Genomic DNA, 16,596 nt, shown 5'->3' with positions numbered 1-16,596 from the left:
CCTTATAAGAGGGCTGTCCTGAATCAGCTTTATGCTGATGTGCGGGCTGATTGGCATATGGCTTTTGCTGCCCTTTACCCTTGGGCTTGAACTTGGAAAGCATGGCATGCTCGCCAGCCCGGGTTGCCATATTTTTGTGTGTCTGCTCCTCCTATAACAGAAGTCCTATCAACTCATGAAAAGAGAGAGGATTGCTGCCCCCCCTCAATGACAAATTCAGCGAGGTGTGGAAACCAAGATAGGACTCCGGAAGAGAATTTAGAGTGGTGGTTACCATCTCTGAATCCGGAATGACTTCATCAATATTCAGCAATTGTTCCCTCAAGTCCTTTGTGAGGTGAGAATTCATGGAATCTCCCTCATCCATATGCATATGGGAAAGCTCTCGCTTCAGAAATGAAACTCTCGCATCATTTCCTGCTGCAAACATACTCTCTAGTATCTCCCAAGCTGCCATTGATGTCTTGCATGACCGAATGTGAGGTATAATGAACCTCTTGACAGAGAGGGAAATCACTGAAAGAGCTTGTGCATCTCTAGAGTCCCATCTTTTCTGCTCTGTTGTGGGAGCTCCTGGAGCGGCAGCTCCAACTACTTGTGCTGCATTTGCACCTCTACCCCTACCTCCAGCTGTAGGAGTGACATGTATGGCCACTGTATCTGGTCTTGCTTCATCTCCATTGACATAATCCCAAAGATGTCTACCAACCAAGATATTGCTAACCATGAAACTCCATAAGGAGTAGTTGGTGCCATCCTTCCCCACTCTCCATGCTGCCTCAAAGGTGAGGTTGACACCCATTTTGGTAATGAGTGCTTTCGTGTCCACCATTAGTGTGTCACCCACTACTAGGCCTCTTACCAAGACATTTAGGGCCTTGTTGCTCCATCTTTTCTCCTCCTCTAGGGCATCGGCAGAGAAGATGACTAGCAAGATGGAAGAGAAATCCAAGGAGGTGGGCCTTAAAGCTCAAAATGGTGGCAAGAAAGAGGATGCAATTAGCCTACTGGAAACAACCGGCAATTCATGCGTACAACTTCTCAAAAGGCAAAAGACTAGATTGAAAATGCTTGGAGGGTGGGGAAGGATGAAATAAGAGAGAAACTGCTGATCATCAAGTTTAACCATGCCAATAGGGGTACACAGCCTGTTGGACTATCAGAGCTTTGTCTTTTTCTTTCTGGACAAAAAATGGGACATTGTGGTCCTCACCAAATCTCTTCAATCAAGACTTTTGCAAAGGCTGTCCCCCCTCCTTGACCACAAACACTATCATAGGGTGAGTCTAGATGGTTCAAACATGCAAGCCACTAGGTACATAGGTTTCCCTCCTTTAGACCACATCTTTAATGTCAGAGCCCTCATAGAGGAAACCAAACACCAAGATTTCAAGAAGACCTTTCATTCAGTATATTGGCTTGCCTCATCAAATGACTCCGAACCCTAGGATCGCACACGACAATGTGTGGATAGTCATTGCTTTGTATGAGAGAGTCACAGACAGAATGCACATCACACAGAAATATAGGGATTGTCAGAGGAGGTGAGCAACCTGAAACAGGGCTGCCACCCTCTTCAATCTCTGCATTGATGAGCTGGCTTCTTTTGTGGACACACTAGAAGGCCGTGCATCGATCCTAGCATAGACTCTACCCCAATCAGAGATGTGATGTACGCCATACTTGAGGTCACCAGATTCAGATCTATACTCGCGAGGACAGCCACAGTGCACAATCCCTTGATAGCAGGATGTCACTACCTTCTTCACAAGGAAAGAAAGTGACTAGGAGACACCAGGATCGTGACCTTGATTTTCAAACATGTTAGGTTAGTAGAAGACTAGACACAGGGCTTGTGAGCACCTGCCCTATTCATGGCACCATCAGGCTGACTCACATCATCCACAACCATCACCCTCAGCAAGGAGCCAAGGATGCCTTGGATATGTTCCAAAGACACAAGGACTGCGAGTAGGAATCCTCTCGAGACTTGCACCCATGAGGAACTCAAGCTATACATGATTGACACATGACACACAACATATAGCAGGAAAAACTCATCATACCCGAGCTTTCATGCTTTCCACTCCTAGTTTATTAGAGGAGTAATAGACACCTCTAGTACCTCCCATGGGGGTATTACGAGAGACTGACAGAGAGAGAGAGAGGTTTATTAATGCCTTTGAAGGTCATAAAAGCTTATGAGATCAAAAAGCCGAAAAACATCACAAGGGTTGCTTGAATCTCTATGCTCATCAAAGGATAATGGATTCTCATGGCTATATGGTGAACCCTCAATTGTTCTCTATGTTCCACTCGAAAGTGCCTAGAAGAGTCTTCTCGAAGAAATACAGAGATCTAAATACCACCACAGTGACTTCCCATAACTTCTGAAGCAAGGCGATTCCCTACACATGGTTTTGTCCTATGCTGAATCCTACGGTGATCTCTCTACTAGCATTCGTGATCCAGATTCACACTAGTGACAACCAATAGCCTCTGCCTACCCCCACCCACACACATACACACCCACCCACCCCCATCGCCCCCCCCCCTCCCCGCCAGTACACACGCACACACACAAACACAAACCCTTCATATGCCTAGAATATATTTGATCTTCCAAATTAACTTTTTTTAAAAACAAAGAGGGAACTAAAAACTTGTGCTTCAATGAGAGTCCTGCAGAGCATAGTCTAATCAATAACCCAGGACGTATCCATCCAGAATCCATGCCTCCATTGTACCAAGAAAGCTCTCAGTTGGCGTGGGCTCCTGTCAAGTGATGACAGAGGACAGTCTAATGTCTATTTGGGCCAGAAGAAACCTTTGTTGAAAAGCTTAATGTCCATGACATGCCCCTGCCAAGATAGCTCTCTACTCCTTACCTGTCTACTAGAGGTACATATATTGAATCCCACCTCATTACATGGTAGAATACAATAACTCCAGTATGACAAAAGCTTTACTCGTTCTCAAAGGAAACATATTCTTGTCTTGGTAAATTGGCCCAGTGCAATTTACCAAGGTGTGATTTTATAGTCTAGTGAGTCCTAGACATGCCACGTGTCATATTGGGAGATATCCCATAGACATTGTGGCTTTCTAGAGTCTAGTGGCACACTATATAGTGTTGTACTTGTCTATTGTCTAAAGATCAGTCAACATCAAGCTGTATACTATGTGAGTATTTTTGTTATCATTGCCTAGCACTTGTTCTTTCATTTGCTTTCCATTTTGCCTTTCCATTATGCTTTCCATATTTCCATTCCGTACCGTTCCTAGTTAGCTCCATGTCTCTTCAGAAAGGAAAGGCACAATAGGGGAAAGGGGTAGGAGGGGAGCAAAAGGGGTGTGGGGTGCAGGAGGAAGGTTGCAATGCACTTATAATAAGGGGAACACAAGATTACAAGACAGAAAGCTGCACAGTTACATGTTCCATATGGCCTTACACACTGAGAATTGTCAACTCACCAGCAAATCTTGCCCAGGCATACTTGCAGCAACAATAGGTCCACATAGCAAATCAGGATTTCCATACTGAAACTGCATGTGAAAAGCACCAAGACCAAAGCTAGTTTAGTCTTAGAAATTCTCAGTCAAGCAGGCAATTTGTTTATCATATTTCTTGCAGATACAAGACTTAGGCATGCGTTGTGTGTTTGAGAAAGAGAAATTTGGATCTATGATGTTAAATTTAAGACCCCTAACAGTATCACAACATGCATTGACACATTACCGCTATGGCTGCCGCATCAGCAAGAAAGTACATAAAATCTCCATCAATTTTAAGCTAGTAGACACCAAAGGTAAACATCAGTAAACTAAATTATTTGGTGTCAATCTGCAAAATTATTTTTTTTTTAACATTACAAAGACTCCCAACCTGTTCTGCACCAAAAGTGGACTTCATAGAGACAGCATTTTCAGACAGGCCTTTTTCCACAAGTGTGGTAACCTCTTGTAATGCTTTACTGCATGCTGGACCTGCAGATATTGCAACCTGATATGGAAAACAAAAGAAGATTACATGCAAGAGTCAGATTAGAAAGGATACATTTCTGATATAGAGGAATAGCAGTGGTTTCCCTGTTTATGCTCCAAGCTAGTACTTCTCGCACACACAGTGAGCGAAAAAGTTATTTCATCATTTCAACAAACAAACAGCTTCTCCAATGTCCTGACTTCACACTAGTGTTGCTGCAGCAGTGACCCAACTTTTGAGCAAATGCCCAAGCAGCAAAGTAAAAATAATACATGTGCCATGTGATGAGGACCAAGGTAATTAACATATACTACTACATATGACTTCTTGCCTAGAGCTAATGCAAGCTTCCCTTCAGGAATCCACAAGTAGAACACCATTCAACCATCTCCAATGACCGCATCATTTTAGCATCTGAAATTCTATAACCCATGGAAAAGGGGACAAGCCAGATTGAGCTTTTGGTGACACGAAACCAAGTACACATCAACTGCAATTACGAATCTACAGACAGAGTCTACATTCACATGCTCAGCCTACTCATATTTGATAGCACAGGTCATTTCCTTGGCACAGTCATATAAAGGTGTGCCTTTCATAAGTGAAAGACATTCAAGTCACGCAAGGTACACACACATAATCATGTGCAGATGTACTTGCATGAACATAGTTCCAACTCATCAGAACAAATGTTTGCAAAACGTCTAGATTTAGCAAGGCACACATTGAAATATGTGCAAAACAAACATCTATCCCGACCCGTCATCTACCCTGTTGCCCTGCTGTGCAATTAAATCAAGGACTACCCATAGTCACAAGGTACACCTAGGAGATCATAGAGTTTTCCAAGCAGGGAGAGGTCCTTCTAGGCGACTTCAATGCATGTACAGGAAAAAGACAAGTGGAATTGCTAGATTTTGGAGTTTGACCCCCTCAAAGTGCAAGATGGCGGACCCAGTGGAGCTTGGGATAGTGAGACACCCGAGGATGCACCACATGGGACAGGATATGGGAGACACCTAGCAGTACACGATTTGATCATATATAACGGCCTTCAGAGTTGGCCATTATTATGAGGACTTGCCTGCTTGCCACACGGAAGGGGCACTCGCATAGTTGACTACTTGTTGAGCTCCCCAGCTTTTCTGACACAAGTACATGACTTTATAGTCCCCCCCCGCCCCCTCCCTCTTGGCGCCAACCACTCATACTTGTCATTTAACATCAAGACTGCACTACTAGACATAGGACACGATCCCCCTGCCCACACCCAGGTCTGAGTAGATGTTGATCATGCTCTTGATGTGGTATATATGAGCCACTTGTCCCGTGGGGCTAGTGACCCCTTTTGGGGATTATGAAGATCTCGCTCATACTTTAGACACAATTATATTAGTGATCCAAGATGCTGCCTTCACATCATTTCCCACAATCCAATTTACAGTACGCCCTCCAGCTAGAAAGATGCCCTAGAATCCATGGTTTGATTATGAGTGACGAGAGATGAGATCTTGTCTCATAGGAGAGCAGGCTTTAGGGCACTTGACGAGGTATGAGGCACAATGGATCTCACGACTTTTGGCATGACGTAAGAGGCACGCATTCCTCTCACATACGATGGATGAGGTGATTTAATCTTTCGAGGGAGGTGACCCCACCTTGCATGGGGACTTCTATCTGAGGTAAAGCCACATATCCCTTAGAAAGCATAGCTTTCTAAAAGCTGTACCTTCTACGTTATAGCCTGGCGAGACCATAGTTCTGCCTCAGCTTATGCTTGTGCGCACGAGAAGACCCCTCTGCACCCCGGCGGATTTCGCCACCTAGGTACGGCATTGCAGCAGACTTCCGTACAGGGGACACAGAGAGAGAAGAAGAGGAAGAAGAAGAAGAATATATTATCGTCCTCTAAAGACCAAAAAATCGGCCTATGGGACCTGAGCAATACAAAATCCTCGTACACAAAGACTCCTCCCTTGGAGGGGAGGGTATTAAGAGAAACTACCTTTATGTCTTAGGTGAGTTCCTGTGCTTGAAAAGCTTATAGACAAACGTTCCTAAAGCTGGGGGTGACCCGCTATGTAGCATATCAGCCAGTCTGTTATGTCCCTCGAGAAGAGAGCTAAATGCTTTCCGGATGTGAGTATAGTAAGGGCATATCATTACCATGTGTTCTTCTGTTTCTGCCATTCCCTGGTCACATAATTGGCATATTCTGCTCTCTTTTGGCATATCTTTCCATCCTCCCATTTCAATCTGCAGCTGGTGTGATCGGGTGCGAAGTGAGGCCAAAGCTCTTCGCTTATGTATTGCCATAGGTGTGCAAATGTACTTATACGTGGCTGTTTCTCTTCCTGTATAAGTAGCCCAATATTTGGGGTTAATAAATGTACGGTAGTACTCAAACTTATCTCTGTTTTCAGCTGTTTGCCATTTCCTGTGTAGTGCGTTCAGCAGGTCATGATGAAAGGCATCCTCATCTACCTCCTCTGGAGAGTAGTCCAAGTACCTCTCTACCTCCCATTTTTGGAACCATTTTTTTAAATCTAGTGCCCATCCAGATGCCAAAATCTTACCCTTATTCGTCTTTTGGGACTTTTGACTTTCTACCCATGCCCTCTTTGGCAGCCTTTCATTATTCATGTGCTTGACCTTTGTGATGTATCTGAGTACTCTCTTCAAGGCATGCAACTCTATGGGTATGCATCCTGTCTCTAGGAGTAGGAGAGAGTAGGGTGTGGTAGCCTTGATGCCAAGGTGTCTTCTAATGAAAGATTTCTGCATTTTTTCTACATCATTCCATTTTGATGATGGTATACTCCCCCCCTACACCTCTACCCCATAGAGCACAGTTTGTACCACATATACCTAGATGAATCCAAGAACATTCCCAAACTCATCCTCTAAAAACACAACATAGTGCAGTTTCAATCTCATGATAGTCACTCACAAGGTTGAAAACCATAAACTCCATCATGCATAGCAGGGACTAGCTACTATGACATCCCCACTGACGTCATCAGCGCCCAACAGTGGGTGTAGACCATAGTATAAAAATATGCTCTCACACATACAAATCCACACACCCACACATGCTTGAGCATCCATTTATACAAAGTCTTCGTACTGAGTTTCTGTCGGCACTCCGGAGGTGAAGGGCAGACTCAGCCATGATAAAGGCTAGCACTGTTTGTACCACATATGCCCCAAAAATCATGTTTCGTACTTGCCACCTTCTTGTGTTGGTATTGCTGCAGTCATTTTCAAATTGATAATACTTTCCCCATCCTACATCAATTCTCCGTTGCACACAGCTGCTCCATTTGTTATTGGCTGGAATTTCAATGCCTAAGTATTTGAAGGAGTGTACTGTATCAACAAGTTGACCCATATAAGAGAGAGAGAGAGAGAGAGAGAGAGAGGCTGAGCGGGAGAGAGAGAGAGAGAGAGAGAGAGAGAGTTGTATTAACATCTTTAGGAGGCCTTGCAGGCCTATGAGACAAAAGTACAATCAGCAGAAGAGCTCGTACAAGCCACTGTGAAATGAAGCAAAGGGCTCGTGCTAAGCTAAGCTTATAATCTCAAAATCTCAAAAGACTCAAGTAGGTAACGCTCATGCTCCACATACATATCCGGGGGCCATGGTAGCACTCGATGAGATGCGAAGATGTCCCCTATCCGCACCTATCGAGCCGTCTCACACTGTGGCGGGGGGCATGGTCTTCATGATCTTTGTATCCGGTCAGCGATATTAAGGGTGACACCTTGGGTCGGACGGACTCCTATGAGTGGAGCGATGATGGGTGGGACTTCTTTCGTGCGCGCTCCTCTATGTCGCAGGTTCCACCACTCGACGTCGTCTCATCCCGTTGACCCATGCTACCCTCATGTCAGCTATCTCCTCCTCCTCTATCCCAATGTGTCCTACAACTGAGTCGAAGGCATAGAAGTCAGTGAAGTCTCTTTGCCGTCTCTTCTGGTATTGTCACCTCATGTTGTTTGATATGTTGTAGCGGAGTCTCTTTGTGTCGCCCCATCTCCATCAAAAAGAGGCCAACGCAGACCTGGTCATGGAAATCAACCACGAGAGTGGTCTGAATCTATGTCCCTCCTTAAAGAAGCGGTGGTATCAAATCTCATAGTAGGCACGGAAAATGCATAGAAAGTGCACCTCTGTCTCCACCGCTACTAATGTGCATCCTCTACAAATTCGTTGCTCTCTACGTGTGCCTGCGGTCCTCCCTACCTCGATTCTCAGCTGGTGAGACAAGTCTCGCATCCGTCCTATGGCTATCCTCAGTGCGCGTGTGGCCCAACTGTCCTCGATACTCGGGCCCGGTAATCCAATCCATCCTCTAATACCCTCAGGAATTGGTCGCAATAGAACTAGATCTTGGCGGGGAGCTCTTGCCCCCCCGCCCCCCCCCCCCAACTCCGTGATGTGTAGAGTTGAAGTAGGCCCAACCATACAATACAGTTGATCTCATCTCGAGGGATACGGATGGAGGGGGCGTCCAAGCTGTATTGAAAGGGGGGGAGGCGATCCATCTGAACACCCTTACTGCAAAACCATTTGGATATGCATGCATACCAGGCTGTGCTGACCCCACCCTCGGCGAATCGTCTGGATGACTCTAATGCCAGCCTCGATAGTCTCTAGCTAGGCAAGGCCCATACCTTGTGTAGATATGTCACTGTCTAGAAGAGGGCATCAATCTGCAATGGTGCTCTGCCTATATGATCTGATGAGGGACCAAGGGCTTACTCCGAATCATCCTAAATCCCATAGTCACCTATAGCCTCTCAAATCTCCGCCATTCGGCTGCCAGTAGGTCGCCCCTCTAGAAGGCTTCTATATACATGGTTGTCGGTCTCACTAGTGTATCAAAATCCATCCAATCGTACAAATTCAGACTTTTGCTGTACATTGAACATATATAGCTATAAAGTTAAAGCATTGTGATGAAGCTTCTAGAAAGAACATCACCATGTCCTATCAAGCATCCATCTTTGGGAAGCATACGTGGAGACACTATAGAACATTCCTCACCCATCAAAGCCAATTTATTGAAAGAGGAGTTCTTTTTTGTGGTTGCCCTAAGAATCCCCAAGATAGTATTTGCAGACACAGAGGCTACTGTCAGGATGTCAGACATTGAGTGCTGGTGCACCAATTCAAATTCCTGTGTGGAAGACCACTTCCATTGCTCAGATAAACAGTCTTGAGTTTCCGTATGGAACATTGGTGAAGGTAATCTATGCGGGCCAGCCAGTAGGGAGCATAGATCCGAAGACGGTCAGAGTTTCTGAACACAACCTTGGTGAAGGTGATCTACGAGGGCCAGCCACTACGATCTCTCTATACAAGGATTCTCAACTTGGAGATTCACGGAGAGATCTATCAAATGGTCACTATCACGTGGTGAGTAATATCATAGACAAGTAACGGAGTACAGATCAGGTGGAGTGTGGATGATGCGGAGTGGTTTCCAGCTAACATGGACCATACAATCAAAGCATCCCCAAGATAGTATTTGTAGAGACAGAGGCTACTGTCAGGATCTCAGACATTGAGTGCTGGGGCACTGATTTGATGGAGGACCACTTCTATCGCTCAGATAAACACTCAGATAAACAGTCTTGAGTTTCCGTATGGAACATTGGTGAAGGTAATCTATGCGGCCAGCCAGTAGGGAGCATAGATCCGAAGATGGTCAGAGTTTCTGAACACAACCTTGGTGAAGGTGATCTACGAGGGCCAGCCACTAGGATCCCTCTATACAAGGATTGTAAACTTGGAGATTCAAAGGAGAGATCTGTCAAATGGTCACTACCACATGGTGAGTAATATCATAGACAAGTTACGGAGTACAGATCAGGTGGAGTGTGGATGATGCGGAGTGGTTTCCAGCTAACATGGACCATGCCATCAGAAAGCAGATCCTAGAGTTTGATCCACAGGTGTTTGAACATGACATAGAAGATGCTTTGATGTGTTCCTAGGCGCTTTTTTTAGGGAACAAATAGAGCGAGTGGACTATGACTCAACAGCTCGTTGAGAGGGGGTGTAAGAAAAGATGGGTCAACTCTCCGTTTGTGAGTTCCCCAAATGAGGAGAGCATGAAGAGTGACATCTGTATCAGAACGTGGAGGGGGAGAAAGGCTGCCACATGGGAAGCATACAAACATGCTTCTTGGAATTAGTTATGATCCACCCCTCAGGTCTGATGTCATGTTGTTGCCATAAATGGGGCTGCACATGATCCTTGTATACGGGCATATTGGTTGGTACATATGGCCCATGAGGCGGGCGATGGACCCAGCATATGGCACAGCATATTGGAGCTTTTATAGGCCCCAAGGCAGGCTGGTTGGCCTGCCCTGGTCAGCCAGCAAACCAGCCCATAAAAGCCAGTCGGCAGCAGGGTCGGGTCGGCCAGGTTGCCCAAACCCTACCCTAGTCATTTGAGGGGCAGGGGCAATTGGTCAATCTTGAGGGCATATCAGCTCTATATAAATCCCCCATTGGGACAGACAAGGCACTTGCATAGAAGCATTGCAGGCTTCATCAAGCCCTTCAGGAGTGCATCCCCAGGCACAAGATAACCATCTTTCCTTTCCGCTACAACATGCAGACCCCAAAGATATGTATTAGATTGTGTCTGTCTTCCTATCCTCCTTATACCGTTCTCATCTATAGACTGTGGCAAAAGCTTCAAGCAAAGAAAAGAAAGTTAGACTGGGAGAGTCACGTAGTTGAAATGAGAGAGAGTGAGAAAGGATGGAATAAAAAAGGACAAGACATCAGTGGATCAGAGGGACCTGTTCATCAAAGGCAGTGAAATTGAAAATAGCTTCCACAACTCCTGAGCTCGCCAAGCTACCATGTGATAAGTGGGGAAATTTTAGTTGAAACCATGCACTTAAAGCTCCGGAATAAGAGACTCCAAAGACAAACCAAGGATTTTCCAGTTGAGGTAGGTTGTACCTACTTTTCAATAAATCCTGCAGCCAAATAGTTCCAGAAATGGTATTAGACACTTCATATCCACAAATTACAAAACCTTGACTACTTACAAAACTGTGAAGGTATTAAAATGTATATCTATGTGAATATTATTTATTTAAGTACTTTTGTCCAATAGACTCGAAGCTGGAACATACGACGAGTGTGACTCCACTAGATATTAGTTTAGAATAAAGAACGCTGGTTCCACCATTATCAATAAGAGATTTTGTTAAAGCGACAAACAAGATCACAAATGGGAAGAGATGCGACTTGAATAGAATGCTTCGATCCAAAATTACAGTCATACAAAACAAGAAGGGAGTTCATAACAAACCAAAAAGAAAAGCCCCTAGTAAAGGCAGCAAAGTATATGGTCTCATTTGTAACAAAGAAAAAAGATACAATTCAAGTTACAAACAAATTTCAAAGTCACCTCAGTGATGCTACATTCTTCACCTATGGTCCACATTAGCTCACAATCCCTCAAAATGAGGATTCAAATATCTTTGTTATGCACAAATGCATTAACTTTTTTATAGAAAAACATTTTGTGAGGCGAGATAGATGCATGGAAAAGTCAGGGCGCAAGATTCCAGTGCAATATAGCAGGAAGCTGGTAATACTATAAGAGACTTATACCTATGAAGCATTACAAGTCTAAAAGGGCACCTTATATGAGGTATTGCTACTTAAAATCTGAAATATGCCTTTGAAGGGCCACATGATGGTTTGACTTCTTGAAGGTCAGAAAAGAACTACAATTCCTAAGCAACCTTCTTATTTCGCAGTTTTTCTACAATATTATTGGAGCTTATATAATTATACACATGATGCTTTATGTAGGGAGCAGTATGGACTGCATCAGATACAGGCTCTTGATAGGCAGATGAAGCTTGTTATCCCCAACATTGAACATCTGTCAAACATATGCCATTATACATGCTTACAGAAGTAAAAAGAGAGTTTCAAGGTGTGAGTACCTGATAATGGTTGCGAAAAGCTGCCAAATCAAACAAGGCTTGATTGGATGTAAGATATGTCAAGTTCTCTGTTGTCAACTCCATAAATGGTGAGCTCTCACCATAATACCTATGTTCAAGGCATACTAAAGCTGCTCTGTACTTGTTTGCTAAAACCTGACCAGAAAACAGTGTGTAGACATAAGTAGAGACTTTTTGACAATTCACTGCAGGAACAATTAGTCAAGCAGGCAACAACACACAAAACGCTCTACAAAAATAATTTAAAGGACTTATTCTGGCAATCATAACTCATCGGACAAATAATAGATAACGTTATTACAAAATAGTAAACATTTGCATCCCAAAAACCTACAAAGGACAAGACCTAATCCCATATATCCTTAAACACTCCTCATATCCCTTTGAAACCTTGGAGGGATGAAATAAAGTACGAGGACATCTAACGATACCACATTATCAGAAAGCATTAAAAGTACATGGATAAAATGCCTAACCACAATGTAGGGTTGATGACAAACACAGAGGTGACATAAGACAGAACCACTCACAAATATTTTCTCAGAGGAAGTAACTCTTACCTGAGGTTGCATGATATCCTCTATGACAAAATGCATACAAGTGTTCCCTTCACAGTTGTGACTGTATGCAAGTATGCGAATGCATGCAATGAAATGAGTATTGGTGTTGGCAATGCTTGACATTGCATATGCATGCACACTAATCCATTGTAGTTTCCCATAAAATTTTGAGGATTAGCCCATCACAACCTATATCTACAACTAGCACTTGACATATCTATTTCTCAAACCACAAATATCACAGCTCATATAGGATCAGTATTTTAATGCTCCATGCCCAAGTAGTAGACAGTTGGACCACTGTCCCATTGGACATTAGACCTTGAACGTGCATATGCTGGAATCATACTCCTCTCTCTGGGCTGGTATGAGAGAGCCTCAGGTGCAAGCATCACCAAATCCTCATCAAGCTGCTGATCAAGAGAGAGCCTATGAAAGAGGCAATCGATAGAGCAAGCGAGGAAAAGCGAGCGAGCTTTTCCGCAATTTCCTTATCGAGGTACTCAACATAGCTTTGTGGAAACCACTATTTAGGAAGATTCTTGAAAATAAAACTTATCTTACTATGTGTAACTATACCAACATTTCGAATTATAGTCTACCTTAACTTCCAATTGAAGCCATACTCACATTATGCAACAATAGTAAGTGGGTTTGATAGAAACCGAATTTCCACTCCAAAGCATAGGATTCCATTACTGATACAACAATTCTTTTGCATTTGAAATGGATCTTATTATCACAACTCCTTCAATAATCAAAACAAATGTGTTGCTTGATATGTTGACGTAAACATCACTTCACCCATATGCGAGGAAAAAAAACTGTCTGTAGACTTCATAGCATGGGATTGCATTAACACTTATGACATTCAAAATGGTTCTTCTTATTCAAAGTGTTATCACCATGAAAGAAGTGAATGTTTAAAAATAGTTCACCCATATGTTTAAAAACCCAAGTGTCATTTATGACATTCAAAATTGTTCTTGCAACCATCCTGTAGTTCCTAGAGATTTTGCCCGTACTTCCAACCCTTTCCCTTCAACCACTAAGAGATACCTAATAGTTTTGTAGAACACTTGAGATATCATCACCTCCTAATACAAAACCATTATTACTATTTGTAGAACACTTGAGATATCATCACCTCTTAATACAAGACCATTCTTACTATTTGTAGAACACTTAAGATATCATCACTCCTTCCCTTCAGCCAATAAGAGGTACCTAATACTTGTGTAAAACACTTGAACCATTCTTACTATTTGTAAAACACTTGAGATATCATCACCTCTTCATACAAAACCATTCTTACGATTTGTAGAACACTTGAGATATCATCACCTCTTAATATAAGACCATTCTTAGTATTTGTAGATCACTTTAGATATCATTACCTCTTAATACAAGACCATTCTTACTATTTGAGAGATTAATGGATTGAAGGTTTAAGGCTCATAGGAAATGAAGGAAGAGAAAGTCAGTTTCAACATGAGGACATTAAAACTAATTGGAATATTTTCACTTATGTATTATACATTTTTGAAGACTATGAATTTAAGTCAGTTTCAACATTAGGATGATAAAACTAATTATAATATTTTTACTTATGTATTATATATTTTTGAAGACTACGAATTTTAATGAGGAGAGGCACGCACACTACTTAGTAAATACACTAGTACTACTACTAGCCTACGACTATTAAGCCTAGTAGCACCAGTGTAATTTTGAGCCTTGTGTCAACCTTTCGATAATTTTCTTTCATCATTACTACAATAGTGATGATTTTGTAGTCTACAGCCACTATCCTTTGACTCTCAAAAATATATTAAATGTGAGCACCCATTTATCTTGTATAATCAACCCTGGACTGTGCTGCGGCTACAACTCACAGTGAACCACTGCGAGGATTTAATAAGAACAAAAACGATCAGAATTGATAGGACATTACTAGAACAAAAACAATATGAATTGATATGGCGATGCTCGGTGTGAAATAAGATTTAATAAGAACAAAAACAATCAGAATCAATAGCTATTCAATGGCTCAAATCTGCACACAAATTACAATGTGCCTCCCAACTCTTATGCATTCCAGCTCCTCATGTTTGACAAGAATGCAAACGATAATGAAATCACATTGTCTTTACTTTCAAAGCAAGCAAAGCACCAAAAATAAATGCAAACGTATTGGATAAGGATTAAATAGGTATAGATCTAGATAGACCTATATATATGCATTCATAGATCTAATTGATGATTTAAGTTGGACGGTCGTAATAATAGTATGTGTACTATCATTGGGATTAAAACTACTATTGGTAATATTGTATGTATTAGTAGGAGAACTACCATTAAGGAACACTCCAATAAAATTACTAATGGTAGTGACAAAACTACCACTAGTAGTTTGGTAATTACCCCTAACATCTACAACAAATATTTGATGGGTAGCTAGTATTAGGTCAAAAGACCCCAATTGTGCTATAATAATGCACCAAAAAAAGGAGTGCTATAGCACCACCTAAGGGTCACTTTTTATCCATAAAAGAAACAAGTCGGTGCAACCTGAGTCATACAGATCGAGGTCATGTGGAGTGGTTCGTGTCTCTTTCCTTGATAAAAAAGTTGCACTACCTTTGATAGTAACTACAAAGGTTGCTGCCATAGTGCCGTAGAGTAGTCCCTAGGTTACACCATCATCCTTTTTTGCTTTTGAGCCATTAAGTTTGATCCACTGATTTTTATGTAGAATTATTTTACTACATGTTCACATGTCCTTAATGGGATCTTCAATATAATCCCTTCCATTGTAAGTACTCTTACTATGAGTTTCACATTTCCTTAACAAACCACTAGGCTTCAACACAGATTCATTCTTATGTTTTAAGCCTCAAACTCAAACACCCTTGTAAAAGGAATAATGTATTAAAGCTACATTTAATCCATCAAATCTTTTGAATGACAGTTCTATTGAAAATTCATGTATCATCAATAGGATTTCATCCATTATATGTTCATTTGTCTTTAATAGTATGTCTAATAATTCATGTATCTTCAATATTATTTCTCTCATGTGTTCCAAAAGATACGTTTATTTATGTCCAAACTTGAGCATTGATTTGTATTTCTCAAACACAATTTCACTCCACCTATTCTTTAGAATGAAATTTTTTCACCATAAGTGAGCCAAACATAAGGTCTTTCCACATATTCTTAAGAATGAAAATTTTGACCTTACATTAGCAAGTCTATGGAACGAGGGTAAGGCCAAAGTCTGATACGGTGCATTAGGTCTTGATTAATGCTTCTTTAGGCTTGAATATTTAATGTATTAACTTCACGACTATTATTTATGCTTGAACATTTAATATATTAAGTTCATGACTCAGGATTTTATGAAGTTATATCTAACATGTCCCACATTTAATGAAAATTAATATCCTACATAACACAACAAAGTATCATCATATCCCTTCCCAAAATCATTGCTACTTGGCAACTCTCCTGGCATTTTCACTGCCTTGCAATTGAGTTAGCTATGATGAAGAATGTTGCCTACCCTTGCACCCTCTTAGAGTTACCGTCAGCATGATCTTTCATGGACCCCAAAACTTGAGACTTGGAGATTCCCATATCACACCAGCGGTAGTTGTCTTGTCCACTCTCAACTCTAGTAAGAGCCGGTTCCCATAGACCGGTAAAAGAAATTTTTTTGAAGGTTCAATTTTTTCCCTCCGTCTTTTGCAAGAATAGGATATATTCACCACCCTACATGCAAGAATTGACAACTTTTTTTGGACCTGACTATGCAGTTTACATCCTAAAATTAGTGCTAAAATTACAAACTGGGGGATTCCCATATCACACCAGCAATAGCTATCTTGTCTACTCTCAACGCTAGTAAGAGCCGGTCCCCATAGACCGGTAAAAGAAGTCTTTTTGGAGGTTCAATTTTTTGCCTCCGTCTTCTCCAGATCCCATGACGGAATAGGATATATTCACCACCCTACATTTAATGCAAGAATTGACACAACT

At 42.0% G+C, this 16,596-nt stretch overlaps 1 protein-coding gene across 1 annotated transcript in view; it reads right to left on the bottom strand.

Annotated features, from left to right (window-relative positions):
* LOC147888980 (putative serine protease EDA2) overlaps positions 1–16,596 on the bottom strand; it is a 144,682-nt gene that overhangs the window by 93,920 nt on the left and 34,166 nt on the right. The window contains exons 4-8 of the mRNA XM_087392576.1: positions 11,975–12,130; positions 10,808–10,990; positions 3,887–4,003; positions 3,740–3,793; positions 3,475–3,546 (exon numbers count right to left, since the gene is read on the bottom strand). Coding sequence (XP_087248702.1) covers positions 3,475–3,546; positions 3,740–3,793; positions 3,887–4,003; positions 10,808–10,990; positions 11,975–12,130 — 582 coding nt within the window. The remainder of the gene's footprint in view (positions 1–3,474; positions 3,547–3,739; positions 3,794–3,886; positions 4,004–10,807; positions 10,991–11,974; positions 12,131–16,596) is intronic.

This window comes from Dipteris shenzhenensis, chromosome 21 (genome assembly GCF_047967505.1).
Source record: "Dipteris shenzhenensis isolate YYH24624 ecotype China chromosome 21, Dip_SZ_1.0, whole genome shotgun sequence".
In the NCBI taxonomy this organism is placed as follows: domain Eukaryota; kingdom Viridiplantae; phylum Streptophyta; class Polypodiopsida; order Gleicheniales; family Dipteridaceae; genus Dipteris; species Dipteris shenzhenensis.
This window is presented reverse-complemented; position numbering and strand designations above follow the sequence as displayed.